Source organism: Solanum tuberosum, unplaced genomic scaffold (assembly GCF_000226075.1).
Source record: "Solanum tuberosum cultivar DM 1-3 516 R44 unplaced genomic scaffold, SolTub_3.0 scf00136, whole genome shotgun sequence".
Classification (NCBI taxonomy): Eukaryota; Viridiplantae; Streptophyta; class Magnoliopsida; order Solanales; family Solanaceae; genus Solanum; species Solanum tuberosum.
The window spans coordinates 1,350,931-1,378,757 of NW_006239061.1; the positions used below are offsets into that span (position 1 = coordinate 1,350,931).

A 27,827-nucleotide genomic window follows, 5' to 3' on the forward strand; every position below is an offset into this window, starting at 1 on the left:
AAAAATCATATAAGTTGTAAAACTATTAAAATAGCCCCAATTGTTTATTCAATCTTATCAAATAAACAAAAATTATAAAATCGCATAATAAATTATTACAAAGTTATTTGTTCTCCACTTAAGTAATTGTTTCATCTAACTTTAATTTAATAAAAAAAATTGAACATAAATTGTAGTGTACTAGTCTTTAATATAATCCTCCCACATAGTACGGACAATTTCCTCACGTTGAACTTGCATTTCTCGATCATGTGACCGAGAAGACGAACCAACATTGTTACTTTGAGCCATTTGTTGGTCAATATCCTCCGCAACTATATCTTCATGTTCATAGACCATAAATATTTCATCACTACTTTGGTATTCTCGCAAATAATTATGTAACACTGCACAAGTTATGACAATTTTCACTTGTGTATCAATATCATAATGGTTTATGCCTTGTTTCAGTATTCTAAATCTATTTTTCCAAGCTCCAAAAATCCGTTCAATCACATTGCGCAGAGATGAATGCCTATAATTAAATAGTTCTTTGGCATTTTGAAACTCTCTTTCACTTCCTCGGTAATCTTGCAAATGATAGCGTAGTCCTTTGTATGGAGCTAAAAATCCTTTTGTGTTTCGAAAACCAGCATCAACAACATAATATTTACCTACCAACAAACATTTTATAAAAAATTACTAAAAGCATATGTGACGTAAATGAGACAACTTTGTGTAAATAAATAATATTTATTCTAAGGATGTAATTTAAAGTTACCATGTGGCGGAAATGAAAATTGTGACGTTGGTTCAACAAGTGCATTCTCAAGTACTTTACTATCATGTGCAGTACCTTCCCAACCAGCAGCAACAAAGGTAAATCGCATATCAAAATCACAAGCACATAAAACATTTTGTGATGTTCTTCCTTTGCGATTACGATATGCTTGTTGCACCCTTTAGGAACCTTCCCTTCTATATATGTTCCATCAATCGCACCAACACAATCCTACCAAATAAAAAATACATCAATATTAGTTTACTGAACATAAAATAAATTGGAAGCATTATAGAATGCACTTCATAAAAATAATGTTTGTAAGAGTAATAAAAATAGTGCTTCCAAGACAATGCAAAGTCATAAAATAAATATTATCTCTTTAAACAAAGTTGATAGGAAATATGTAACTAAATACTAATAACTTACACATAAAATAGTAAAATCGCATGTCCAAACGCTGATTTCATCTCACGATACCATATCGTGATATGGTATCGCATGGCCAAACGCCTACTTAGTATGAATTTTCTAGATAGCAAGGAAACTATATGTTCCATGGTAAAAGAGCAATTTCTAGCTAATAACATAAAACAACTCTCATAATTAGTACAAGATAGAAATATTTTGCCACAAAACAGATCGATCGACCATATCATAAAATAACATTATGAATCGCTATTTAATATTTTTACAAAGCCATAACTTGGAAAAATTACAGGGCGACTAACTAATTAGAAGCATTACAACAACGGCAATAACCTTTATATCCCTCGCGTCCGTTCATTAATCTTCTTCGCTAGATCGATTATCTTCTTCTCAATCATCACTTTCTGTACCGCTTGCCTTACCTCCATCGGACCGCCACTGCTTCTTCCGCCTCATCTAAGCTTCCTCACATTAACAGCTGTCTTCTTGTTCAAACCGGTGTCGAATTTCTTCACCGTTCACCATGCCTGGTTCACAACTTACGGATCCTTGTGCCTTCATCTATGGCTTGTTCAGCACGATTGGATCCCACTCTTGTTTTAATTGGTCGACTCGACATCTTCGATCGATCAATTAACTAAAATTGTTTGATAAATAGTATTGGTTTTTGTTAGTTGGATGAACTTTGGATTGAGAGGGAAAAAGGGGAGAGGAAGGATTAGTGGATTGGGAACATGGAAAGTTCTGGTAAAATGTGGATAACAGAGGGTGATAATAGACCAATTTTCGTATATTTGGAGTGAACACAAATTATTTTGGAAAAATCTACTCCGTGTCTCTGTCGATTTTAATTTGACTCATACATATTCTTTTTTACCACAATAAAGAGTTCTGCTAAACAAGATATGCTTTTCTGAAATAGACTTAAATAAATTGAAATTAGTGTAATTTATGCTAAGTAGCCTCTCGTATTTTTATTTTATTTATAAATTAGCTTAATTATCAAAATTTGTTAAATACGTTGTTCTCAGTTTCGTCATTAACGACGTCTACAAATTCAAACAAAACCGCAAACTAAGTTGAACCCAAAAAAAAGAAAGAAGCAAACTTTCTTAATTGAGTATGCTATTCATATAGATGAGATCACGATTGTGGAATAATAGTCACATATTTTTTATCATTTTATTATTTGCATTATAGGACAACATTTTCTTGTGTAGTTATCTGGGAGCAACAACACAATCTAAAAATATCATATCACTATTAATTTTCTAAAAACAAATTAGAAAACACTGAGATCCTTCACATCTATACAAGGAACAACTATAGCCTTTCCATTTCCACACAAATTAAACTATACTTTTCATGACTTATGAATTTTACCTCTAAGTTTAACACCAAGCACTTTCTCCATTTTCCCCAACACAAGTTGATTAGGCACTGCCTTACCATTCTCATACTCCGCAACAACTTGCGTCCTTTCATTAATCTTCTTCGCTAGATCAGCTTGGCTCATCTTCTTCTCAATCCTCGCTTTCTGTATCGCTTGCCTCACATCCACTGTCACTTTCTCAAGTGCCGCTGGTTCCGCCGCCTCATCTAGCTTCTTTACATTAACAGCCGCCGTCGCCGCCTTCTTGTTCAATCCACCGTCGAATTTCTTCACCGTTTGAACTTGTGCTCCAGCTCGCAATGCCTGATTCACAACTTTCGGATCCTTCAGGTCTTGTGCCTTCATCTTCGGCTTGTGCAGCACGATTGGATCCCAATCTTGTTTCAATCCGCCTGTTGGTCGCATCGGCATCTTCGATCAATCAAAATATTAAAATGAATGCAATTCAATGAATTAATACTGGTTTTTGTTAGTTGGATGAAATTTTGATTGAGGAAACAAAAAGGGGGGAGAGGAGGCTCTTATATATAGAGGAGAGAATCTGGAAAGTTCTGGTAAAATGTGGATAACAAAGGGTGTATGGAAGGTTCTGGAGTCAGCTTGAACTTGTTCTCCAAGGACCAAGAATAATACACCAATTTTCGTATATCTTGAAGTCCACACAAAGTAATTTTTAAAAAATCGACTCACTCCGTTTTTTATTTGCTTGGTTCAACTTTAATTCAATACAAAAATATTAAAAAGTAAAGAATAATTTTGCTAAAAAAAGATATACTTATTGAGTGATTAGGAGGCTCAAAAAATCGACAAACAAATTGAGGTAGGAGGGGTTAGTTCGTTGAATATTATTTATTCCTCTTTTATTTTTACTTGTATTACTTCTGTAGTTTTTTTGTCTTTTAAGTTTGATTACATTAAATTTTGCTATAATGATCGTTTAGGATGATTTTGTCTGGTTGTTCGTAGGAGTCGGCATAAATATCAAAAAATCGAACCGAACCGAACTATTTTGATTTTTCGGTGTCGGTTCTTTATTTTCAAAATTTCGGTTCGGAGTTCGCGGTAAGGGTTTCGAAACTACGGTGCACCGAAGAACCGAAGTTTTATTAAATAAATTTACAAATATTTAAATTATATTAATTAATAATATTTATATATTTTGACTCAAAATATTTACTTGGCTCATTTCAATTTTTAAATGACAAAACAGTAAAGTGTAAATCCTAAAGACCTAAAGTCTATGTTTTGAATGTGTTGAATCGTGTATCCAATTAAGAGATAGTGTCGTTTGATGGTGTTGTGTGTTTTTTTTTTTTTAAATGTGTGGACAAATCTTTGTAGACCTTGTTTTGTGAGTAAAGATAATTGTTGTGTGCCATTTACCATTTATCTGCATATGTCTGCTGATTCTGTCGTTGTATATTTAGTTGGTCATCTCTGTAGCAACATGGGAGGGTAAATAATCCATCTAATTAACAAATCCTTTGGCATCTTTGCTAGAAACAAAAACAAAATTTGAATTCTTCTAGTTAAAGAATCATCTATGCAGCATCTTCTTAATTATAAATTAAACACATGAAACTCTTAACACTTTATCATATTCCCTCTTTATTTTTATCCACATCGAAAAACCAATTTAAAAACACTGAACTAGACCGAATCGAACCAATCTAGTTTGGTATGAAATATGGTGCACACTTTTCTAACATCGAATACCGAAGAATCGAACAGAAATTTGATTAAACCAAACGCCCACCCCTAATTGTCTGTAGTATTTTGTCATGATTGTCTTCATTTATATTTTTTTTTCAATATTATTTTGGACTATTTTTCTTAAGCCAAGTCTAGCTATATATGAGTAGCTTAAACCGTAAGTGGCGACTTAATTTAAATCTGCGTAAAAGTTATGCAACCCGCGTCTCCTCCTCTCTATCTATATACTTATTATACTCCATATATACCACCATTACAATAAGCATTCGTCTTCTTCTTTGCTATTTCTCCAAGTAAGTAAATTTTCTTGTTCCTCTGGTTGTAGTTACTTGATAATTCCTCCTTTTTCCGATAATATAACAAGAATCTTTTGTCACAACATAATGTTAATTTTAAATTTGTCTACTTTCTTCCATATTCTTGATAATAACTAGTATGGGAATCTTCCTTTTTCCTTTTTCTTTTTTCGTGTTTATGCATTTTCTTTGTGATTCTTGCATATTAATTAGTTGATATATTGTTTATTCCGTTTAATTTACCTTTCCCCAAATGCATTTTCTTGCTTTCTTGAATTTGATAATTGAATCTTGACATATTCTTCTTTGGGGGGTCTGGGGAGTTCGTTTTAGTCAGTTGTATTGTTTATGTGGCTTAATTTCTCTTTTTCCGTATATCTGTTTACATATATTTTATTAAACTGTTGATGATCAGGTTGATAGATATTGGATGCATTACTCCATACTAGTGGTATTCTTTATTAAACTGTTGTTGAAGAAAATATGTCCTTAGACTATAACAACACACCCAATTTCAGTAATTAAATAAATTATTTGGTCACATAATTAATAGTGATTGAATTTTGTTGACGATGAATATTTTTTGACTATCTTTTGATAGCTTCAAGTCTGCCCCTTTAGCAATGTGAACCTACATCTGGAATTCAACAAACTAGCAACTCCATTGTGTTTGGAGCATTATTATGTCTTATCAACTCTATTTTTCATAGAATGCTCTCTCATCTCTGACCTATACACACTCTTTGAATATGATATGTTTTTCCCAATGATTAAATACGGCTTTCTTTCTTGCCTGTGGGTTCTGGGGAGGATTGACATATACTGCCAATTTCATGAAAGGGGAGATAGCATATTTACTTTTCCAGAGCAGCAAGGCAGCTTTGGAATTGATCGAAAAGTTAAATATGCTCCTTGTAAAAGTAGCTATGCACATTGAGTTGTACTCTTCTCCAAAAATGTTAGTAATAACTACAGTATCTCAGTGGGATTTCTTATGGTGGGTGATATTATTGCTTACTATTTCTGGATACCCAACTATTGATGCTTGTAATTGTCTTTTAATTAGTGATTAGAAAATCAATTCGATTTGCTTTCCTAACTGCAGGACCATTAGCCTTTAATGCCGCAACAAATGCTACATCTGGTCAAACACAAAACGTATCTATGGACTCATCCACTTTACCGACATTTGGAAAGAAATATGACTTTGATAGTGTCGCCAATGAATCTCTGGTGTGGTCCAGGGATGTCAATGTCTCAGACCCCTCCATACTTGGATATCCAAGAGCTCTTGCATTTGGTGTTTCAAACAAATCACACTTTGGCACCCCTAAACTTGATTCCTACTCTTTTGGCCAACCAACAGCATCCATGTCAGGGAGCAAAGGTTTACTTTATTGTCCATTTTCTCATGTATTGGAGCAGATTAATCAACATTTTAATGGAGAATTTTGTTTTATAATCTATATGCTCTATATTAATCTGAAATTCTTGTTGAGCTTTTATCTAGTACTACTAAGTAGGAGTACTATTTATTCCTACTTCATATTTTTGGATATCTTAAGTATTTAATCTTGATCAAATTTGCAAACCAGGAAATGAAAGTACACCGCCTTTTGTCAAGAGCTTTGGTTTTGGAAATTCAGCATTTGGCATTTATCATTAAGGAAGTAGAATAGCATCATATATTGCAACTCCAAAGAACGATATCACAGGACCCTGTGGTTGAAAAACTCAATTCATTTGTGGAATGCAGACTTGTCAAGATAAAATCCAGGAGGAGTAGAGGTTTGAGGACTACCAGTTAGGTGATAGAGGTATTCTTAATCTCTTATGTGGATTCAGATTCTGCTTATTCAAATATGTTATTGCTACCTTTATATGTGCATATCTTTCTGTAATTAAATTGATCAAACAAATTTTTTGGTCTCTATCCAAGCAAACTCAGAAGAAAGACCACTTAAGTCATTGCATGAGAATGATCTATAGACACTCTTTGAGTATGTTATTCCCATGATTTCTCTGCCAAATGGATTAAGTACGACTTTTTTTCTCGCCTGTGGTCCAGGTTAGGAATGGCATATGTAGATGCTACACTTAATACTGCCAATTTCATGAAAGGAGAGATATCATATTTACTTTTCTAGAGCAGCGAAGTGGTATGCACATTGAGCTGTACTCTTCTCCAAAAATATTGGTAATAACTGCAACATCTCAGTGGGATTTCTTACGGTGGGTAATGTTATTGCTTACTAATTGTGGAACCAATCTTGTGCCAGCTATTGGTGCCTTGTAGTTGTCTTTAATTAGTGATTAGCAGATCAATTCAATCTGCTTTCCTAACTGCAGGAACATTAGCCTTTAATGCAGCAATGAATGCTACACTTGGTCAAACACAAAATATATCTCCGGGCCCATCCACTTTACAAATATTTGGAAAGAAATATGACGTTAACAGTGTGGCCAATGAACCTCTGTTGTGGTCCAGAGATGCCAATGTCTCAGACTCCTCTGCATTTGGATCTCTAAAAGCTACCTCATTTTGTGTTTCAAGCCATTCACGCTTAGGCACCCCAAGATTTAATTCCTATTCCTTTGGCCAACCAGCAGTATACATGTCAGGGAGCAAAGGTTTACTTTATTTTCCATTTCCTCATGTATTGGAGTAGATTATTCAACATTTTGAGGGAACATTTTGTTCTGTAATCTAGATGATCCGATTGATATAAAGATTATTTACCGTTCATTGTGCATTACTTTATGCTCTATATTCATCTGAAATCCATGTTGAGCTTTTGTTATATATTACTAAGTACTATTTATTCCTACTTTATATTTTTGAATATCCTGAATGTTCAATCTTAGATCAAATTTGCAAATCAGGAAAAGAAAGTTCAACACCTTTGCTCAAGAGCTCTGGTTTTGGAAAATCCGCATTTGGTATTATTCAGAAAGGAAGTAGAACAACATCATACATCTCAACTCCAGATATAGGTAGCACAAGACTGGATGGTAGAGAAATTCAATCCATTTGTGGAATGCAAACTTATCAAGATATAAGCCAGGAGTAGTTGAGGTTTGAAGACTACCAGTTCTGTGATAAAGGTATCTTTAACTTGTTTTCTTATCCATAGATAACAAAGAACTCTTCTTTGTATTTCATTAAATTTTGTATACTTCATGGGTGAACTTGCAGGTCAGAAATGTGGTTCTTCATTTAGTGTTCCAGCACACAGGGTCATTGACAACAGGAGGCCTTTCATATCACCAGTATTTAACCAATCAACTGTTGATCAACCTCATTATTCCCATTTTCCAAGTACATTTGCAGTGGAAAGAGCAGGGGTTGACTCTCTATCAAATGAAAATTCTACCCCATTTCCGAAGTCACAGCAGTCCATTTCCCATAACTCTTGTGGCACTGGAAGTAGAGTGGAATCTACTGCCTCAGATGTTTCTTTTTCTCCATGGATCCATTCAAGTCCGTTTGCACCTTTTAAACCAGCTTCCAGTTCTTCCACTACCTCCACATTTTATCCATTAAAGAACTCATGGTCTTTTTCAACATCTGCCCCTCTATCTCCACATTCAGTCTCACCTTCCACATACCCTTTGTTAGCAAAACCATCAGGCCCTGATTTTGATCTAAAGAGATCTTTTTCTCCCACTTCTCAGGAGTTGCTCCACAATCCACATTATGCTTGAACTGCCTAAAGCAGTCACAACCTACACCACCGGGACTTTGTAATGTTTCAAGTACTCCACTTGCTGCGTGTCAAATACTGCAAGTGTTTCTGAACATATATGCAATTAGATCTCTTTTATATATCTCTGCTATTTGCTTTCTGTCAAAAATAATAGATAAATAGTATAAAAGGCACCTTGTGGTCTATAAAATCAGTGAAGCACTTTTATTGTGGTGTTGTACATCTAAGTTGTTCCTACTCTTCCAGCCTCTGTTCTTTGGTCCTCTTCAGCCAGAAATGACCCCTAAAGTTGGAGCAACACTTCCAAAAATCAACACTTCTCACCCGTCAACAGGTACACTTAGTGCAGTATTTCTTGCTCTTTTTAAAGTTGATAGTATGTTGGATTGTAATCCATGTAATTAATCCTCCTGGCTAGTTGCTCAGAAATTGAACAAGGATTTGGTCAGCAGCACCCGAATCTCAGTTGAGCACCCAAGTTTGGAAACATCCATCCAAGTTTGGAATTTCTAGTTCACCTGTAAGTTTCACATTTCTGAACAAGTTATTATAATTGATGTTGCTCCTGGATGTGTTCATTGGTTTCAAACCAAGTATCATACTCACTAGAAGTTACATGATGTAGGGGATGCCTCATTACTATTGCTATAATGTTATGCACCTTGAAAGACAGATATATTTATTACCTTTATTATGTTGTAATTATTGATGTTTTCCTATCAAGTTAGATGTAATTGCGTCTAGTTGCTCTGAACTTTGGCTTTATATTTCTTTGGATTTACTGCATCAAGTAGGTTTATATAAATTAATTTCAGTATTTCTCCAATAAGATATAAACAACAATATAGTTGTCCAAGTTCCAAACAAACTCTTCAAAGTATCAGGCAAGATTATGTTTTTATAGCTTCACTATGATTGTTAAACTCATACTGTTTATGTTTAACGTGAAAACAAAAGTTGTAGGCTATTACGAAAATTTCTACTGTTGTTGGTTGCAGGTTTCTAACAACCCTGGTCCAGTCAGACGAAGATCCTCGTTGATAATTCAGCATTCATCTCTAAGTCAGAGTCAGCATATGTTGCCAAAGAAATACAAACCTACAAGTGATAAATCAAAGGTGAGAAGTTTGATTTTATGTGAGACTTGTTTAGTAGTTCGTGGCATGCTTTGGTTGATGGACCAAAAGTTTAAGTTACATAAGATAAACACAGGTTATATGCAAAGATTGCAAGTATGGGTATCCTTTTGGTGAAAAAATACAGGACAAGTCCATATTTTTCTCTAATCCAAGTAAAACACTGGAAAATTCAACAGGACTATATTTGTTTATGTAGGTCCTCTTTTTCTTGGATAAAGAAAACGCCTATGGCGTACTAAGGACAGAAGTCATCATCATTCCAAGGGAAACTCCAAGGGACTGGGTTCTTCCTACCGCTGAAGAATTTCCACTGGGGGCTGATTAATCTATTGGACAGTAAGCTTTCTTTTTTAATGAACTTATGCATGCATACCTTCCTTTCGTTGATTGGTTCAGCTGGATTCTAATAGATGCATAAGTCAATTATCATAGTTAGGGAATGGGAATGTCACATGTAATGTTTTAGTGGATTACTTAATATCTAGTACTCCTACCATTTTATGTCTGCTCCATTAAGATCCCATTTCCTTAAACTCATAGTCTGGAATCTCTAATAGTTCAAATTTAAACCAAGTAACTTCACAGAATTTGTTATCTATTTGAGTATATCTAAGGATATACAAGTTGACTTGCAATTGAATTGCATAATTCCCTTTTCTGTTTCAGATGTAGGGATGCATGACGGAGACAAAGTTGGTGATAAGCCCAAGTTATAGCCTGGAGAGATGCATTCTGATAATTGTGACGATGATAAGGATGTGGATGGCATTATGCCAAAGCTCCAACGTGCTGACTACTACACAGTTCTTCCTATGGAGGAGTTGTTATCAAAGGAGAAGGAAGAAGTGCACACAGATGGGTTCTGCAGTTGGGATGTCACATTTTATCTGTTCAAACAAGTGAAAATTAAAGATCTTTAACATGTCTGCCTCCAACCTCCTCTAAAAGGTTTTGTCATTAGGAGTAGATAGCTGCTATTCTTTTACAGTCATCTCCTCTGAAGTTAGATTGCTGGGTGAATACCCAATATGTGAGTTTGAGGCATGGAATCACTGTAATGAACTGCTGATTATAGGGTAATATAAATGAATCCTGTTAGTTGCCGGTTTGCCGCAAGGAAACGTGATGTAAAGGTTAGGCTCGCGTTATGAGTTCAAACCCTGCTGCAGACAAACAACAAGGTATTTAAGTGGAAAGGTAGAGGGCAGATCCATATCCACTGAGTTTCAAATCATGAGCCACTGACCCTCAGGATTTCTAGGTTATCAAAATAAAAAGGTGTCCTGCTAGGCAACAATCTTCATCAAGAAAAGGATACAAAAACATCACCATTAAAAAATTGAATCCTGTTTAGATCCTTTTGACTTGCATGCCATTACTATTGAGGTTCTTTCAACTTACCAAAAAGGAGGTATTGGTTTCTTCGTTGTGTTGTTTCTGTAAGGAAGCCTCTCTCCGTTTGATGCTTTGCCCGAGATATGTTTTTACCACCACTGATGCAATAAACTATTCATCTCTGACTTTTGCAGGGGTTGCTGGTTAAAATTCTGGTCTCTTTGGGAGTTATCAAATCTCACCATTTTTGGTTGGATGTGGAGCACCTTCAGGAAGCCATTCAGAATGTTTTAATTTGTGTGGAGATGGTTTTCTTTTCTGTTATGCAGCAATATGCATACCATGTGGTTCCTTACAACGGCTATGTCGAAGCAAAGTTGAAACTGAAAAAGGATGACTAAGTTGATGCGCAAGACATTGGTGTGAATAGGCAATTTTCCTGTGATCTTGCATTTACCACCAGTAACAGTGTGTAATGCAAGTTTTTGGGCCTGTTGATACGGATCAGAGAGGTCTTAAGATAACTAATTTCCGTTTGTTAGTTAGCGAAGAAGATAAAATTTCTTTCATTTTCTCTGACAACCAATTTTTACTCTTTTGTGGTTGGACCTCTTGTAGTTGCATCAGTAATTTTTCTTCATGAGAGGCTGGTGTCCCTGCCGGCACCTGCAACAAGCTTGATTGTGACTTTGTAAGTAAACATTTTCTGAATATTCATTGGAGTAGGAGTAGGAGTGGAGTGTAAAATGACTGCTCCCCATCAGGGACAAAAGGCTTCATGTTTCAAGGTGAAAGGGAGTTTTGTTTAGTGCATTGATGATGTTAAAAGCTTCGCATAATAGGCATGTGCTCTCATTGGTGGAGGACGTTATGCAGAGAAAGTAGCTGTACCTACTGGACAAGTTCTTCCTATTCCATCAAGTGTATCTTTACAATCCTGAATTGGCATATACACTGTTTGGTCGACCATTTTCATGATGAGCAAGCTAAGCTTTCCTTGGGTGAAATGTTTCTGGTGATTAGATAGACCATAGCTATTCTTTAATACAATTTGTTGTTTAGCAGTAGTTCCTTTTTCTTTTATCTATGCAGATTATCAGCCATTTAGTCAATTGGCACAATCGTTTGGGTAGTATCTTCACAATTGATTCTTTATATCCCTGATCCCCATGGACTAAGATCAAGCATGTGAAATGACTAATAACTACATGTGTTAATTACTTTCAGATACATGGAGGCTCTAGTGGAAGTGATACCTTTGCCATTCAAATGGCGAAGTGCCTTGGGGTCAAAGTTTCATCACAGCAGGTTCATGATGATATCTTATCTCATTATGAAAAATCATTCGGCTAACTATGTCAAATCTTGTTAACCAGGAAGTGAGGAAAAACTTGCTGCATGCAAAGAACTCGGGACCGATGTCAAATCTTGTTAAGCTTGATATGTGAACTGATCTGCCAAATACTCAAACAAGAATGCCCTTAGTCAACTTGCACATGCCTCCCGACTAGTTCGATGAGGGGCAGAGAGTATTCATATAGTTGCACATGCCAATGGATGACTTCTAAGGTCTAGTGTTCACTTTGGCTAATAATGAATTAGCTAGATTCAGTTGGTTAATTCTGTGCGAAGCAATAGTAGTTCTCAATTGCAGCTGCAATTCTATGGATAGGCACAAGAAACGAAGCAATCTAATTACCCTGATATCCCCTAACTTCTCTTTCTGCTGCACTATTTTGGTTACACAAATTGCTTTTACTTCAATGAAGTTTATATAAAGCAAGTTTCTCTCTTTTAATTAGAGTGTTCAATTTGGTTGAAATTGTTTTTTAAAAGAAAAAAGCATCTTCTACGAAATGGGTAAATAAATACGTGATGACTTCATTGCTGATGAAAATCGTTTTTTCTACTTTGCCAATGCTATAAATATCCACCGACAGTCTTGTCTATCTTTAATTCATACCCACTTTAAAATTAAAAGGCATCTATATTTATATATCTATAGAGAGAGAAAATAATGGAGAAGAAGAAAATGAATGCAGTGGCAGCCATGGCAATTGTGTTGATGATCCTTCTATCTTCCAACACCGACACCGTCCGCGTTGCTGCTCAAGGCGTCAATTGCTATGACTCTTGTAACACCGCCTGTGTTGGTCTCCCATGTACTATGCCTTCATTTCTCCCTTTTATAACTATACCATCAATCGAATCGTTATTGGTTAAAGCAGAATTATTCATATCTCAAAACTAGCATAATTTTATAGTACTATATTCTTTTTTTTCAGCGAGAGAGTACCAACGTTGTGATGAAAAGTGTCGGATTAGGTGTGGACCAGGTAATTCGTTTTTTTTTTTGTTTTTGTTTTCCTTTTCCATTTCTCAACAATTATTTTTGCAACATAATCGAAGTCAATTTTAATTTTTTTAATCAAGCAGCTTAAATTCGAAATTTAACTATTGTTTTTTCATTTTGCAGATGGCAAAATTGATAGTACAAACCTCGGTTGAAAGTGCTGAAAAGTATCGAGGCTATGATATATTGTAGCGGAATTCCACAATAATAATTGTATCTTTGATAATAATTTCCTCATAGTTGGGAAAATAAACGTAACCTTTTCGTGTATGTTTAATTACTATTATGATTTTTTTTCCACTATAATAGATGATGATGGTGAAACTATTTCAGAATTATATTTGTCAATTATAGACCAAAGTATATATAGAGACGTTTTAGAATTTTTGAGACCCTACTTAAAAATCGTGACCGACCTAATCTTTAGATCTTATCTTATTCATTCAATAATTATTGAGAGAAACCTCTTTTCTTTTTCTATCCACACACGTCTGTGTATTTAACTAGCTTTAGCATTTGTATTTAAAAATTATTTAAATACAGTCTATTCAAATGGACTCTGATTTTTTTCTTCTTTTTTTTTCGCATGGTAATTATTCCTTTATAAATATCTCAATTTTACTCGTGCTTCTTAAGTCCTAACAAAGAGGATTTTGTATTTAAAGGAAGGACTTGAACCTAAAATTTCTGATCAAATAGAAAAGAGTACTTATCACTCCATTAAAAAAAATCTTTAAAATTTGTCCAATTTTATAGACGTGTACAGAAGCAACATAAAATGAGCTTGCGTGAAGATGTTAAAAGGTCTAGGGACTTGGAATGAAAAAAGGCCAAAATACAGCTAATCCAAGTTTGATTGTGAAAGATCCACTTGTTGAATTACATATTTGTAACATGGTGTTGTTGGTGTCAAAAACAAAAGAGAGTATAAGTTTGGTATTCAAAATTAGTCTTATCGCCACTTGTCCCCTACAGTACCAGTAGAAGTGATTAGCAGGGGCGGCTCAACGTACTTGGAGACCTAAAGTGAAATTTAACTTAAAGGCCTAAAATCTTTTAGCTGAGGCAATTATTATATAAATTGTTAACATTATTTTATAAGTAATAAGTTGACAAAACTGCTTATAAATTTATTTATTTTATTTAAAAGCACATAAAATAAATCAATCTAAACAGGCTGTAATTCGCTTTATCCAACAGATGATTTTTACTATTGATTCATATTTTTAATAGAGCTCTAATTTACATAGAGTATAAAAGGGGTCTAGAAAATTACAACGCGAGAGTTAGTGAAGAGAGTGTAAGAAGACAAAACAACATTTTTCTTAATTTCTTCTATTTGATTGAGGTTAAGGAGAATAAAATAATATATATATATATATTAAATAATTAATTTTTTCTATAAAAAAAATTAATTTGAGGCCCCCTAAAATTGGGGGACTAAGGCATATGCCTAATTTTAATAAGCATTGAGCCGGCACTGGTGATTAGAAGGAGCTTTATAAATACATCTGTCTGCCGACAGTCATCACAAACATAGAAGAAGAAGAAGAAGAAAATGAATGCAGTGGCAGCTATGGCTATGGTGTTGATGATCCTTTTATCGGCCAACATGGGCATAGTCGGTGTTGCTGCTCAAGGCGTCAATTGCTATGATAACTGCAACACCGGATGCGCCGGTCTCCCATGTATGTCTATTAATAGTAGAAATTTTGCATCTTTGACTTCCGTATCACTTTGCTACTTATAATTTCTGTTATTCAATCAGAAACTTATATTTAATTTTACAATGGTAGTATCTATTTTCTATAACTGCTTTAATTTCCTTGTGAATTATTTAATGAAAACAAAAAGGGGAATCAGTGTTTTACTATATAAGAAGAGTGAATAAAATTCACTCTTCTTTCGACACGTGGCACCATGGCCCACCTACTTTTATTTTATTTAAATCATATATCATGTATATTACTATATATAATAAAAATAAATAAATCATATATCATATATATTACTATATATAATAGTATATATATCTATAATATATAAATATAAGAAGAGTGAATAAATTCACTCTTCTTTCGATACGTGATACCAAGATGGCCCACCTACTTTTATATTTGGTTTTTTAAGATGGCCCACCTATCACAAACATGGCCCACCTACTTTTATACACTCCTCTTTCATTATATTTTAATTTTTTCCTTTTTAAATCGACACGTGGCACCATGGCCCACCTACTTTTAAAATAAATAAATCATATATCATATATATTACTATATATAATAATGTATATATATATATATATAAATATTACTATATAAGAAGAGTGAATAAAATTCACTCTTCTTTCGACACGTGGCACCATGGCCCACCTACTTTTATTTTATTTAAATCATATATCATATATTTTTTTACTATATAAGAAGAGTGAATAAAATTCACTCTTCTTTCGACACGTGGCACCAAGATGGCCCACCTACTTTTATATTTGGTTTTTGAAGATGGCCCACCTATCACAAATATGGCCCACCTACTTTTATACACTCCTCTTTCATTATATTTTAATTTTTTCCTTTTTAAATAGTACTAAAAAATAAATTTAAAATATTACAAATTCGATTAACTCTCAAAATTTTACGCGAATTGTATAATTAAGACGAAGGGAATAACATATATTATTTGAAAAATTACATTAAGAATACCATAAACCACAATAGTTAACAACTTACAATATTTGAAAAACATATTAACTCTCAAAATTTCACATGTGTCACATAAATTGGGACAAATGGAGTAACATATATTATTTGAAATTACGTTAAGAATATTATTAATCACAACTTAAAGTATTTAAAAATACATAACATATATTATTTGAAAATAATGTAAAAAATATTATAAATCATAATAATTAACAATTTAACGGATATTGTGCCCGTGCTTCCATTTAGAAGTGAGAATGTTTAGGAGCTTAGGGTTAGTCAGTCAATTGACCGATTTGCCCTTCTTCTTCAACTTCCTCTATTTACTACAAAAATAGTACTAAAAATCAATTTAAAATATTAAAATTTTGGTTAATTCTTGAAATTTCACATGTATTGCATAATATAATAGAGTGAGTAACATATATTATTTGAAAATTATATAAATAGTACTAAAATATAGTTTAAAATAGTACTAAGAATTTGATTAACTCTCGAAATTTCATATGTACTGCGTAATTGAGATTGAGTGAGAAATATATATTATTTGAAAAATAGAATAAATATGTGATATTATTAGAAAGAGCTTTAATATATATTTTAAAAATTATTTTGTCTTCCGTATATGATTTTCTGCATATATGTGGAGTTTTAAAGTTTTTAACATTTTAATATAGAAATATGATTATTTGAAAATTTTAGTACTTTCTTCATTTAAATTTTTCCTTGTTTTTCTTTTAATTTGTTCTAGATTTAAAAATTACATAAAAAGTACTTAAAATCACAATGTAATAATATAAGATATTAAAAAAACATAATTAAAAATCATAAAAGAAATTTTATTGACTCTTTAATTCCATATTGAAACATAAGAAGTTTGTTTGAAAATAACATAAAAAGTAACGTAAATTAAAGAAAAATAACAACTAAAAATATTTAAGAATCACATACGAAATTTAGTTGACTTTCGTAAAAGTACCTACGTCACATAAAATGGAACAGAAAGAGTAATATATATTATTTGAAAATGATATAAGAAGTGCTATAAATCACAATAAATTAACAACTTCAAAATATATTTAACAAAATCACATACAAAAAATTATATAACTCTCCAAATTTCATCGGTGTCACATAAATTGAAACAAAGAACTACTCCCAATTTATGTTATTTACTTTCCTTTTTAGTCAGTCCCAAAAGAATGTCACATTTCTATATTAAGTAACAATTTGATTATAAAATATTTATTTTACCCTTAATAAAATAATTTACAGTCATACAAATTTATATCATTCATTTTGGACCACAAATTTTAAAAGTCTTCATTTCTTTTTTAAACTCCGTGGCGAATCAAACTACCTCACATAAAATGAGACGGAGGAAGTAATATACATTGGGCCCGCGCTGGCGCGGGAACCTAATAACTAGTATAACATAATTAAGAATATGTTAATTTTTCAGCCAAGGAGTATCTGAAATGTGATAAGAAGTGCCACAAAAGGTGTGGAGATGGTACGTACGGAATTCTCTTTTATTAATCATGATATGACCGAAATATTAAAAATGTATATATTAATAATCTATATATTATATATAGATATGTATAATATATTTAATAAATGTACAAAATCTATATATTTATTGGCTATGAACCAAAAGCCATTATAAGAAAAATGTGAATTACATGGGAATTATTATGAAAATCTGTAGAAAACTTATTTTTCTGCAAATTTTTAAATTAATCCCCAGAAAAATTCTCATATAATTTACACTTTTCTTGTAGTCATCGAATTATAACCATCCCAATTTTTAATCGTGCTGCTTAAATTTGAAGTTAACTTTATTCTTCATTTTGTAGATGACAAAATTGATGGGAACATTGGTTGAAACTTGAAAGTGCTGAAATTTACTAGCAAGCTATGGAGGCTATTATTGTAGGGAGTTCCATAATTATAGTTGTCTCTTCGATAATATTTATTTGGAAAAATAAACGTTACTTATACGTGTATGTTTTTAATACTATGACTTTTTGCTGTAAGATGCATTGTATGTTTGATGAAACTATGTACTACTATTTGAAATTATAATTGCCAGTTCAATAAGCAAAGCTAGTCGAGTCAGAGTCAAATTTGCCAACGCTATAAATAACTCAAATCGTTCCTTCTCATGTTATTTTCATTACTTTCTCTCTTTACCATCTTTTGTTATCCACTATATTATTTTGGAATATCTGGCAGCAGCAGCAATATTTGTTCAGTTTATAAAATTAATGAATAATTTATTATTTTGTGTCTTACCTTTTATTATTGAATACTATTCATTTTTTTAATTTTTTATATGACTTATATTTAGTAAAGGTGATTTGATAAAATTATACTTATCATTTATTGTTTCTTAATTCATCTACCAAATCAATAGTGAACAACTATTGTTGAATAGAAGAAGTACCAATAAACTAGATAGAAAATTATTATAATTTTTATCTTCATTTTAATTTATTTATCTTATTTTTTTAATTGATTTTAAAAAAAAATATTATTTTTTTTACAACTCTTTAATTCTATTTTTTTTTAACTTCCCTTTGATGTGTTTAGTACTTATACTATACTAAATATGTGGTAGAACTTCTGAATCTTTTTACACTACTAAATAAGTTATTGTACTTGTGAAACGTTTTACTAAGTTATAAATCAAACAAATCAATTAAACGTTTGGTATTCCAAATTAGTCCTATCCTATTGAAAATTGATGAATATTCCTCCGCCACATGTCCCCTGTACGGCACTAATAATAGTGTTACACCGAGCAACATAAATATATCTACCGACAGTCCTCTCTTTTTATACATAGAAGAAGGAAAAAAAATACTTAATGGAGAAGAAGAAAATGAATGCAGTGGCTATGGTGTTCATCATCCTTTTATCGGCGAACATGAACACGATCGGTGTTGCTGCTCAAGGTGTCAATTGCTATGATAACTGCAACACCGGCTGCGCCGGTCTCTCATGTATGTCTATTATATACTTTTATTCATCGAAACTTAGGTATATTAAATTAATATAACTATGGAATCAGAAATGGATTCAAGAGTAGTAATATTTGACTTCCGTGTCACTTTACTAGAATTTTTGTCATCCAAAAGCTTATACGGCAAGAATTTGTTAATATTTCAGCAAAGGAGTACCTGATTTGTGATAACAAGTGCCACGAAAGGTGCGGAGATGGTAATTCTCTTTTTCTTTTTTCTCTTTTCAAAAGTTATTATGTATATTACTCTAATATACTAGTTCCTCCGTCCCATTTTATATGAGGAAGTTTGATTCGGCACGGAGTTTAAGAAAGAAAGGAAATTTTTAAAACTTGTGATTCAAAATGAATGATAGAAATTTGTGTGGCTTGTAAATAATTTCATTAAGGATAAAATAAATATTTTATAGTTAAATTGTTACCTAATATAGAAATGTATCATTTTTTTTGGAACTGATCAAAAAAGAAAGTAAGTCACATAAATTGGGACAGAGGGAGTATACTTGTTCTATATAAAAAAAATCTATATATTTGTTCACTATTTTATATGCCAGATTATTCAAAAGATTGAAATGTAATTACTCCTTTTTTAATTATGCAGCTTAAATTCGAAATTTAACTTTAGTCTCTTCATTTCTTGCAGAAAGCAAAATTGATGGAAACCTAGTTGAAAGTGTTAAAATGTATTAGCTAGCAAGCTATCGAGGCATTAATGTAGGGAGTTCTATAAATAATAATTGTCTGTTCGATAATAATTTCTTCGTAGTTGGAGAAAATAAACGTTACTTGTACGTGTATGTTTAATTATTACTATAGACTCTTTTTTTTCTACTGTAATAGAAATGCATTGTATGATAATGAAACTATGTACTATATATGAAAGTATAATTGTCAGTTCAATTTGCTAGCTGTAGTTACGTCAAAAGTCAAAATTTACCAACGCTTTATATGAACTCAAATCGTTCTTTCTCGTGTTATAGTTATTACCAACAAATTAGACATATATAAAAAAACTATAGCTGGTATATTGTTTAATCATGGAGAAATAGAGTGATGGCGGAACAAGTGAGATTTGTACTTCCCCATCAATCGGTAGATTGATAGCTTGAATCCTGAAGAATAAATGAGAATATTATTGATTCTTATGTTTGAATCACACTAAAAAAAAATTTATGATTTTAAATTTATTTTAAGTTATTTTTAATATTGTCAAACACTATATTTTTGATATATTTTAAGTTATTTTTTTATTTTTTAAACATTTTTAAATGTAAAATACTAACTTAAAAATAGATTTAATCAACATTTAAGTCAATCCAAACATCCTCTCTAAACTCTTGACAGTTATGGGGCCTCCTAAATTATGGGTCATAACTGTCCTCAGTGGGATTAGCTTCTTAAACTGAAATATTGGACCGTGTATTGGGCCTAGATCAAGCTAATGGGTTGGAGTTATACCGTAAACGTTTGATAGATGTATAAAAATAACGTCAAATAGAGTGTATTAATAATACTGTATTAATTATATATAGATTATTTCTTATGCATTGTTTGATTTGGTGAATTAAAAATAACATGCATTGCATAAAAATATTTATTTACAAAAATACCCTTCACGATTATGGTGAAAAAGATGTAAAAGAGATTTTGAGGGGCGATGAGGTCTTTAACCATGTAGTGTATGCATTAAAACTCACTGCAGTATTAAGACCTAGAAATTCATGATATAAGTAATACACACCTTAGTACACAATATTAGTCATACATAACATGCAAAAATGTACCAAACAAAATATTATGAATGCACAAAGTTAATGCATGCATTATTTTTACTAATACAACACTCTATCAAACGTCCCTTCTTATTCAACTTCAGTAAAAGTCTTTGCATACTCTACTAATAACTAGCTACTCTTTCCTTCTACTTTTAATTGTCATGTTGCGTTTTTCGAAAGTCAATTTGACTAATTTTTAAGGTTAAATTAGATTACATTAATTTGATATTTTAAATAAAAAATTTAGATATTCAAAAACTATACGGAAAATACTATAAATTACAAATTTTTACATATCAATATGATGAAAAACTACAACATAAAATGTTAGTCAAATTTCTTATAGTTTTACACTAAAAAGGAAAACTATGACAATTAAAAGTGGGTGAAGACAATATCAAATAAAGGCGTAAGAAATCAAAAAAAAAAAAAAAAGGAAAGAAATGTTTGTTACATAAAAATAAGAAAAATGGTAGACTCCGTTTGAAAGGATAAAAAACCGACAATTTATAAAACCGACATAAAAATAACAAAAATTCCCTTTACACAAACTCAAAATAGGCATTTCTCGCTCAAGTTTAAATGTTGAAATCCAAATTTAAGACTCAACAAAAACATCAACCTAGCTAGAAACTAAAATGGAAACCAAAAGGCCACTTTTTACATCAGGCAATTCAATTAGTTTAAAGTATAACTAATTGAACTTGCAAATAATTAGGTGTGTATATGCAAAGTGAAGCCTGGTATTTAAGTGGAGAAGAGTAGAGGGGCGGGTCTATTATCCACCGAGTTTAGAAGGCTGTGATTGGTCCAAAGAACGGGTCACAGACGAATTTCTCGGTTATCAAAAAAATAAATAATTAGGGGCGTATATGACTAGATTGGTTTGATTTTTTCAAATAACAAATCAAATTATTTGTGTCAAATTTTTAAACAAAATTAAACTATTAAGACTCAAGTTATTTCGGGTTTCCGGGTTTCTCCGGATTTCACGGACATATGATTAACTTGTGCTGTAAATATTTCTTTCGTCCTACCAAAAATAACTATCAAAGGTATTTCTTTTTTTAAAAAAACTCAAAATATGAGATGAGTAATGACACAAAAATATTCATTAATAAAAATAATAATGAAATCGCAAAAAATAAATATAGCAAATTAATAAGTCATAATGAAAATGATCATAATTTAAAAGTAATAAATCATGCTAAAGTAAGTCTAATAAGTATTAATTACATGATTAAACATTGGAGAATAATTAGAATTATGATATATATTTTAAATGTCTAAACCAATGTAAAATTAAAGAACAAATATTCAACATTATTATCTCTTTTTGTGTTGATTTTTTTTTTATGCTAGCATTAGTATTGATTTGATTTTGAATTAAGCTTTATAGAGTTACTAATATCTATGAACTAAAACATTTATCGGATTATTCAAAATTGTAAGTCTAAAAAAACTTGAAATAATTTATTAAAAGATAAAAATTATGAAAAGGTATAAGAAATTTTAGAAATTATATCAAAATTAATATTTTATGTATAAAATAAATTTTAGAAATTATATATATAATGTCAGCTTGATTTGGTATCGGGTCGACTTCTTTTTGGTTTAAACCAAACCAACTCATATATAGTCGGAGTTTTTTTTTCAATACCAAACCATTAGTCAAATTGTTTTTTTCGATTTAACTTAATTTCCGATTTAATGAGAGTTTCAATTCAATTTTGTACGCCCTACAAATAATTATATTTTTCACTCAAAGTTTTGTGTAATTTGTAATCGGAAAAGGGTCATATTTGCCCTTATATTCTCAAAAAAGGATTATATTTACCCTTCGTTATACTTTTTTGATATATTTGCCCTTGTCATCCAACTTAAGGTACATATTTGCCTTGAACAGTTAAGTCTCATATCTCCACTTTTGTCATCCTATGTGGCATCTACATGGTGCCTACACATATATTTATATTTACTCTACATTATTTTTTTATAAAATTTAATTATTATATCCAACTCAATATTATAATCAACCATTTAACCCATTAATCCCAACTCCTAATATTTATTTTATTGTCACTTTCGCCAAAAAAAAATAACAATTAGATTTGCTTAATTGAACCCCAAATCCCAAAATCTCAAATCTCCCCAAAACACACACATAGAGTTTGAATTTTTTGCTGAATTTTCAAGAATATCAAACAGAGCATAACGAAGAACAACAAATATACCCACCCCTCACCTCGAAATCCCCAAAAAACACACACCAAGATCAAATTTTTAGCTGAATCTTCAAGAATATTAAACATAGCACAAGGAAGAACACCTAATATACCCAAAACACACACACCCAGATCAATTTTTCAGCTGAACTTTCAAGTAAAATGATGAACAACACTTATTCACCCATCAGAGAAACTGCCCAAGAAGGAACATAATCCTATTTTCACGAAGAACCCTCTTCGATTTGGTGCGGCTGTTTCAGATTCCCTTGTTTCCCATCAACCCGCAAAGAAGGCGAAGCAAATTCTCTGCTCCAAGAAAGAGAAAACTGAGATTCATGGATAGTGAAAAATAAGAAGGAGTTGAAAGAGTATTCTGAACTTGTAGCTGGACCCAAATGGAAGAATTTGGCAAGGTAGATCAGAAAATACTGTAACCCTAAGAAATCTTCAGCTAAAACGACGCAGTTTTAGTATGATTCAGATAGTTATGCTCTCAATTTCGACAATGGCGGTGGTGATGGAAGGGATGATGATGGGCTTTTACGTAATTTCTCATCTCGATGCCACATAGTATGACTACATGTAGATGCCACATAGGATGATAAAATTTGAGATATGAAACTTAACGGTTCAAGGGAAAATATGTACCTTAAGTTGGATGGCAAGGACAAATATATCAAAAAAGCATAACGAAGGGCAAATATAACCCTTTTTTGAGAGTACAAGGGCAAATATGACCCTTTTCCGATTTGTAATACAACAAGGGACATTAAACACAATAATACATTTCTAGTGGACCCAATTACTAAATATATTAGCTTTAAACTTACAAAAGTAAAACAAATATAATTTTTTTTTTTTTAAGGACAGTGCTAAATGGTCAGAAATTTAAAAACTCTATAAAAAAAATTTGTTTTAAAATAAATTGATTTATTTTAATTAAAAAGTATTAAAGTTAAAATGGTAAAAATATTCAAAAAATAAAATAACATAACGTGAAATATGTTATTTTACCATTCTGGCTAAATTCTGACTACATTTTCTAGCCATGTATTTTTATTTTATGTAGATATTACTTTATTTAGTTTTCACTCAAACACAAACACACACAAAAAAAAACACACACACACACAAAATTTAGAAATTCAAAAATAGAATATAAAAAAAGACTGGCGTCAAATTTAAGCAAATTCCCCAATTTATAAACCCTACTTCCGTTTCTCTTTTTCCTCACAAACAAAAAACCTCTGCCGCTCTGGGATTTTCTTCTCATCCTTTCGATAATGGTGAGTAAATCTCGTTAAATTTTCATATGATTGCTTGCTTTTCTTTCTTTTTTTTGAGAATTGGAATGATAATTAGATAATCATTGATGTGTTTATACGATTCGCTGGAATTTTTTTTTGTATTAACTTTGATTTGGATGAATATTTGAGGATGTAGATGAGTTTATTCTTCGCGGCTAACAGGAGAATTCTTATAGCTGCAAATTGTTTATCAGTGCTGGGATGATGAGATTGAGATGTTTACTGGATTTGTTTGGTAGTTGTTCCTTTTCTTTGTTTTAGAAGTTGGGTTTAGCTTTGGTAGGTGAGTTTTTTTTGTCGGGATTGGAATGATAACTGATTTTTATATACATAAGACGTGTCTAATTGACCCTGAATAGTTTGAGATTGAGTTGTGTATAAGCTTTGGATGCGTATCTGAGTGTTGGATTTGTATCCATATGGATACGTGTGCTGGGATTTGGCTTAAAACGTTGAAATGGTAAAATAGGGCTGTTAAAATATTCCTTTTACTCAAAAAATCTCTCTTTTGAGAGATTGCCCGTGGAGAACTTAGATGGTATGTTCTGGAGTTATATCATTCATTCTCTAAGATGGGAGTTAAGAAACATAAAATATTGACCAAGAGGAAAAGCTTTAAAAGATGCATGTATGCCATCTTCGATGTCTTAAATCTGTTTTATCTTCTATTTTGATGGGAGTATATATATATAAGGAAAAATTAGGTCCCCAACCCCTGTGTCATGTTGATGGGAGCAAAGTGCAACTTAGATTGAGGTGCTTATACGCTTTGTTGATTTTTTTTTTGGTCCAATTGCTTTTTGTTCTTCTAGGAAGTTGGTTTTTAACTTTGATTGTGATGTGTTTTTGAAGATGTAGATGAGTTATATTTGATATGTGATCAGTGTTGAATTTTTAATGTTTTGGCTTATTTCTTGTGTTGATCTTTGTGAATTTATTATTACAGGCTTTACCAAACCAACAAACTGTAGATTATCCAAGCTTCAAGCTTGTTATTGTGGGGGATGGAGGAACTGGTATGTTTCTATGTTTATCTGGGATTTGTTTCGAAGAGAATATCAGTAACATTATTTTGATGTCAAACAGATATTTTGTTTTGATTTCTTCAAACATTTGAAAAACATTACTGACTAGTGAGAAAATTTTGATTTCGGAATAGTTCTTAAATATGAAAGCTATTTCAATATAGTTAAGTGATAATGTATGAGTAAAAACACTGAATTTATGGGATAAATGCTATTTATAGTAGACAATCTGATCTTTGTAAATTGAAGTGAATGTTTCATTGAGATTAGTGGCTTGCTTCCTTTTGTTAGAGTACCCTAATGGTTCCTGTTGTAATTGGATTTCCAGGGAAGACAACTTTTGTCAAAAGGCATCTCACTGGTGAATTCGAGAAAAAATATGAACGTAAGTTTTTGATTTGTTGTACTGACAGAAGTGTTTAGATAATCTGGGTCATTATCCTTTTCTATAGGCTTGCGCTGTTTCTCATTATGTTGGTTTCTCGTGAGTGAATTATTTATTAAGTTTTTTTTTCATACAGCCACTATTGGTGTGGAGGTGCATCCACTAGACTTCTTCACAAATTGTGGGAAAATTCGCTTTTATTGCTGGGATACAGCCGGACAAGAGAAGTTTGGAGGTCTCAGAGATGGTTACTAGTAAGTGATTCTAGGCAGTTAAAACCTTTAGTTTCTGCAAGGCTCTGCTGCTCGATGGATGTTATTTCTGATTAAAACTTTTACTATCAAATCCTTGAGTGTTAAATGGGTAAAGTTTCATGTTTCCCAAAAGATGAAATATTGGTATTAAGGAATGCTGGATTGTTTGTGAAAAATCATTGATAACTTGTGGTGTTCTACATCAAATGCCATTATAGGTATTTCTACAATGTGGTTATCATATCTGAGGTGACAGTAATTGTGCTCACATCCGCGTCTCTTTTGAGCTCAGAATACCATATTTACCCTGCTATTCCTTTTTTTACATCAAACACTTGTTACTTGTATGACTGCCTTGACATTAATTGTCTTGCTTGAAGCTTTTGGTGACTGTATTTTGGCTTCTCATATTTCTCCATGTCAATTGTGCAGCATTCATGGGCAATGTGCAATTATCATGTTCGATGTTACAGCCCGGCTGACCTACAAGAATGTTCCTACTTGGCATAGAGATCTTTGCAGGTGAGGAACTCTTCATAGGCTGCCAGCATTATACTCTTTACTTATAATTGATGATATGCAATGGAAATCTGAAATGCTATTCAATTACTTTTTCCAGGGTTTGTGAAAACATCCCCATTGTTCTCTGTGGAAACAAAGTTGATGTGAAGAACAGGCAGGTTAAGGCAAAGCAAGTTACCTTCCACAGGAAGAAAAATTTGCAATACTATGAGATCTCGGCAAAGAGTAACTACAACTTTGAGAAGCCTTTTCTGTACCTTGCTAGAAAGCTTGCTGGGTAATTAATGGTCATAAATATAAATTTATTTCATGTCTGCTCTTGTCATATATACTTTTGATGTATTGAACCTAATTTCTTGTCCTACTTGTAGGGATGGTAATCTTCACTTTGTGGAATCACCTGCACTTGCTCCCCCAGAAGTACAAATTGACTTAGCTGCACAGGCACTGTAAGAGCTCTGTTTACTTTTGGTGCTTCATTATTTTTTGTTTCTGCTAATATCTAAGTTTTATATGAGTATTCCATAGAATTAAGAACTGTCAGCAAATCTGTGATAATATCAGATATTCACTTCTTTATATGTATATCAAAGTTAGCCAATGCTCATTGGATCTTAATATGTAACGATTTTGACCATGAGCAACCCTTGCATCTTAAAGAATACTAATAAGTATTAGGTTCCTGCTTGGTTATGTGATGAGCTAGGCTCCTTGTGCTTAACATTTTGTTTTCTTGTACGATTTTTAATTTTGACTACTCTGTTTATTCAGGCATGAACAGGAGCTTCAACAAGCCCTTAATCAGCCACTTCCAGATGACGATGATGAAGCATTTGAATAGATGGCATAGCTCAGAGCAGATCAGTTTCACCGTTGCACCTTCCCAAATTCCTAGTCCTTAATTTTTCTGTATTTGGACTTTGTCTTTGTTATTTATTTGAGGATCTATTTGTTGCTTCCTTGTATTATTGATTGGTTATTAGATATGTTTGTCTGCGGCCACGAGGCTTTGTTTTGTTAGGTTAGTTATGCCGACCTTGATGTAAGGGGCACATTATCGAGGCTCTGTTTTGAGCTTGTTATAATATTACTTGGTCACATATCCGACAATTTTTTGACTGAAGATACTTAAATGTCAACTGTTTGTGAATAGTGATGGTAACTAATTTTCATCTGTTTAAGGGTGGAAGTTCATTTAAGAAAGTTTTTAACTTTGGAGACAATATATGAATACATTGTTCATGATATTTTACCATAATAGAGGGAGTAATAGTTTACTTGCTTTTGATTGTCTAAACGAAAGTTTGTTGATTAGATTTCGATTCACATCTAGTAATCTCTTTCTCCAACCTCCAATTATGTAAAATATAGTAATAATAATATTATTTTTTTAAAAAAATAAGGTCAAACTACAACTTACGAAGTTTGACTATGGAGTAAAAAAAAGAAATTCGGTGATATGAGAGTCACACAAGA

The 27,827-nt window shown here is 32.2% G+C and overlaps 4 protein-coding genes across 4 annotated transcripts; 3 read left to right on the forward strand and 1 right to left on the reverse strand.

Annotated features, from left to right (window-relative positions):
* The first annotated feature begins 580 nt into the window (after positions 1-580).
* On the forward strand, positions 581-17,948 carry LOC102594897 (uncharacterized). Its single transcript, XM_006351762.2, has 5 exons — positions 581-584; positions 12,784-12,804; positions 14,684-14,813; positions 17,290-17,340; positions 17,687-17,948. Exons 2-5 carry the CDS (start codon positions 12,790-12,792, stop codon positions 17,713-17,715), a joined length of 225 nt encoding a protein of 74 aa, XP_006351824.1. The 5' UTR covers positions 581-584; positions 12,784-12,789; the 3' UTR covers positions 17,716-17,948.
* On the reverse strand, positions 2,466-3,195 carry LOC102594575 (multiprotein-bridging factor 1c). The gene has a single exon (XM_006351761.2). It carries the CDS (start codon positions 2,991-2,993, stop codon positions 2,553-2,555), a length of 441 nt encoding a protein of 146 aa, XP_006351823.1. The 5' UTR covers positions 2,994-3,195; the 3' UTR covers positions 2,466-2,552.
* Positions 17,949-18,659: 711 nt separating the features above from the next.
* Positions 18,660-19,762, forward strand: LOC107061424 (uncharacterized). Its single transcript, XM_015310661.1, has 3 exons — positions 18,660-18,835; positions 19,002-19,052; positions 19,499-19,762. Exons 1-3 carry the CDS (start codon positions 18,700-18,702, stop codon positions 19,543-19,545), a joined length of 234 nt encoding a protein of 77 aa, XP_015166147.1. The 5' UTR covers positions 18,660-18,699; the 3' UTR covers positions 19,546-19,762.
* A 4,341-nt stretch (positions 19,763-24,103) lies between these two features.
* Positions 24,104-27,458, forward strand: LOC102595895 (GTP-binding nuclear protein Ran2-like). The gene is given in 8 exon segments (NM_001288004.1): positions 24,104-24,144; positions 25,112-25,181; positions 25,519-25,575; positions 25,712-25,829; positions 26,262-26,351; positions 26,449-26,628; positions 26,723-26,800; positions 27,123-27,458. Coding segments are annotated over 8 exon segments (666 nt in total). The 5' UTR covers positions 24,104-24,141; the 3' UTR covers positions 27,193-27,458.
* Positions 27,459-27,827: the final 369 nt, after the last annotated feature.

Bases quoted from the DNA above. Each gene is read 5' to 3' on its own strand.
- LOC107061424 (XM_015310661.1), top strand. From the start codon at position 18,700: ATGGAGAAGAAGAAAATGAATGCAGTGGCTATGGTGTTCATCATCCTT. The intron at 18,836-19,001 runs GTATGTCTATTA...TTAATATTTCAG, and splicing joins CGGCTGCGCCGGTCTCTCAT to CAAAGGAGTACCTGATTTGT. The intron at 19,053-19,498 runs GTAATTCTCTTT...CATTTCTTGCAG, and splicing joins CCACGAAAGGTGCGGAGATG to AAAGCAAAATTGATGGAAAC.
- LOC102594897 (XM_006351762.2), top strand. The intron at 14,814-17,289 runs GTATGTCTATTA...TTAATTTTTCAG, and splicing joins CGGATGCGCCGGTCTCCCAT to CCAAGGAGTATCTGAAATGT. The intron at 17,341-17,686 runs GTACGTACGGAA...TTCATTTTGTAG, and splicing joins CCACAAAAGGTGTGGAGATG to ATGACAAAATTGATGGGAAC.
- LOC102594575 (XM_006351761.2), bottom strand. From the start codon at position 2,993: ATGCCGATGCGACCAACAGGCGGATTGAAACAAGATTGGGATCCAATC.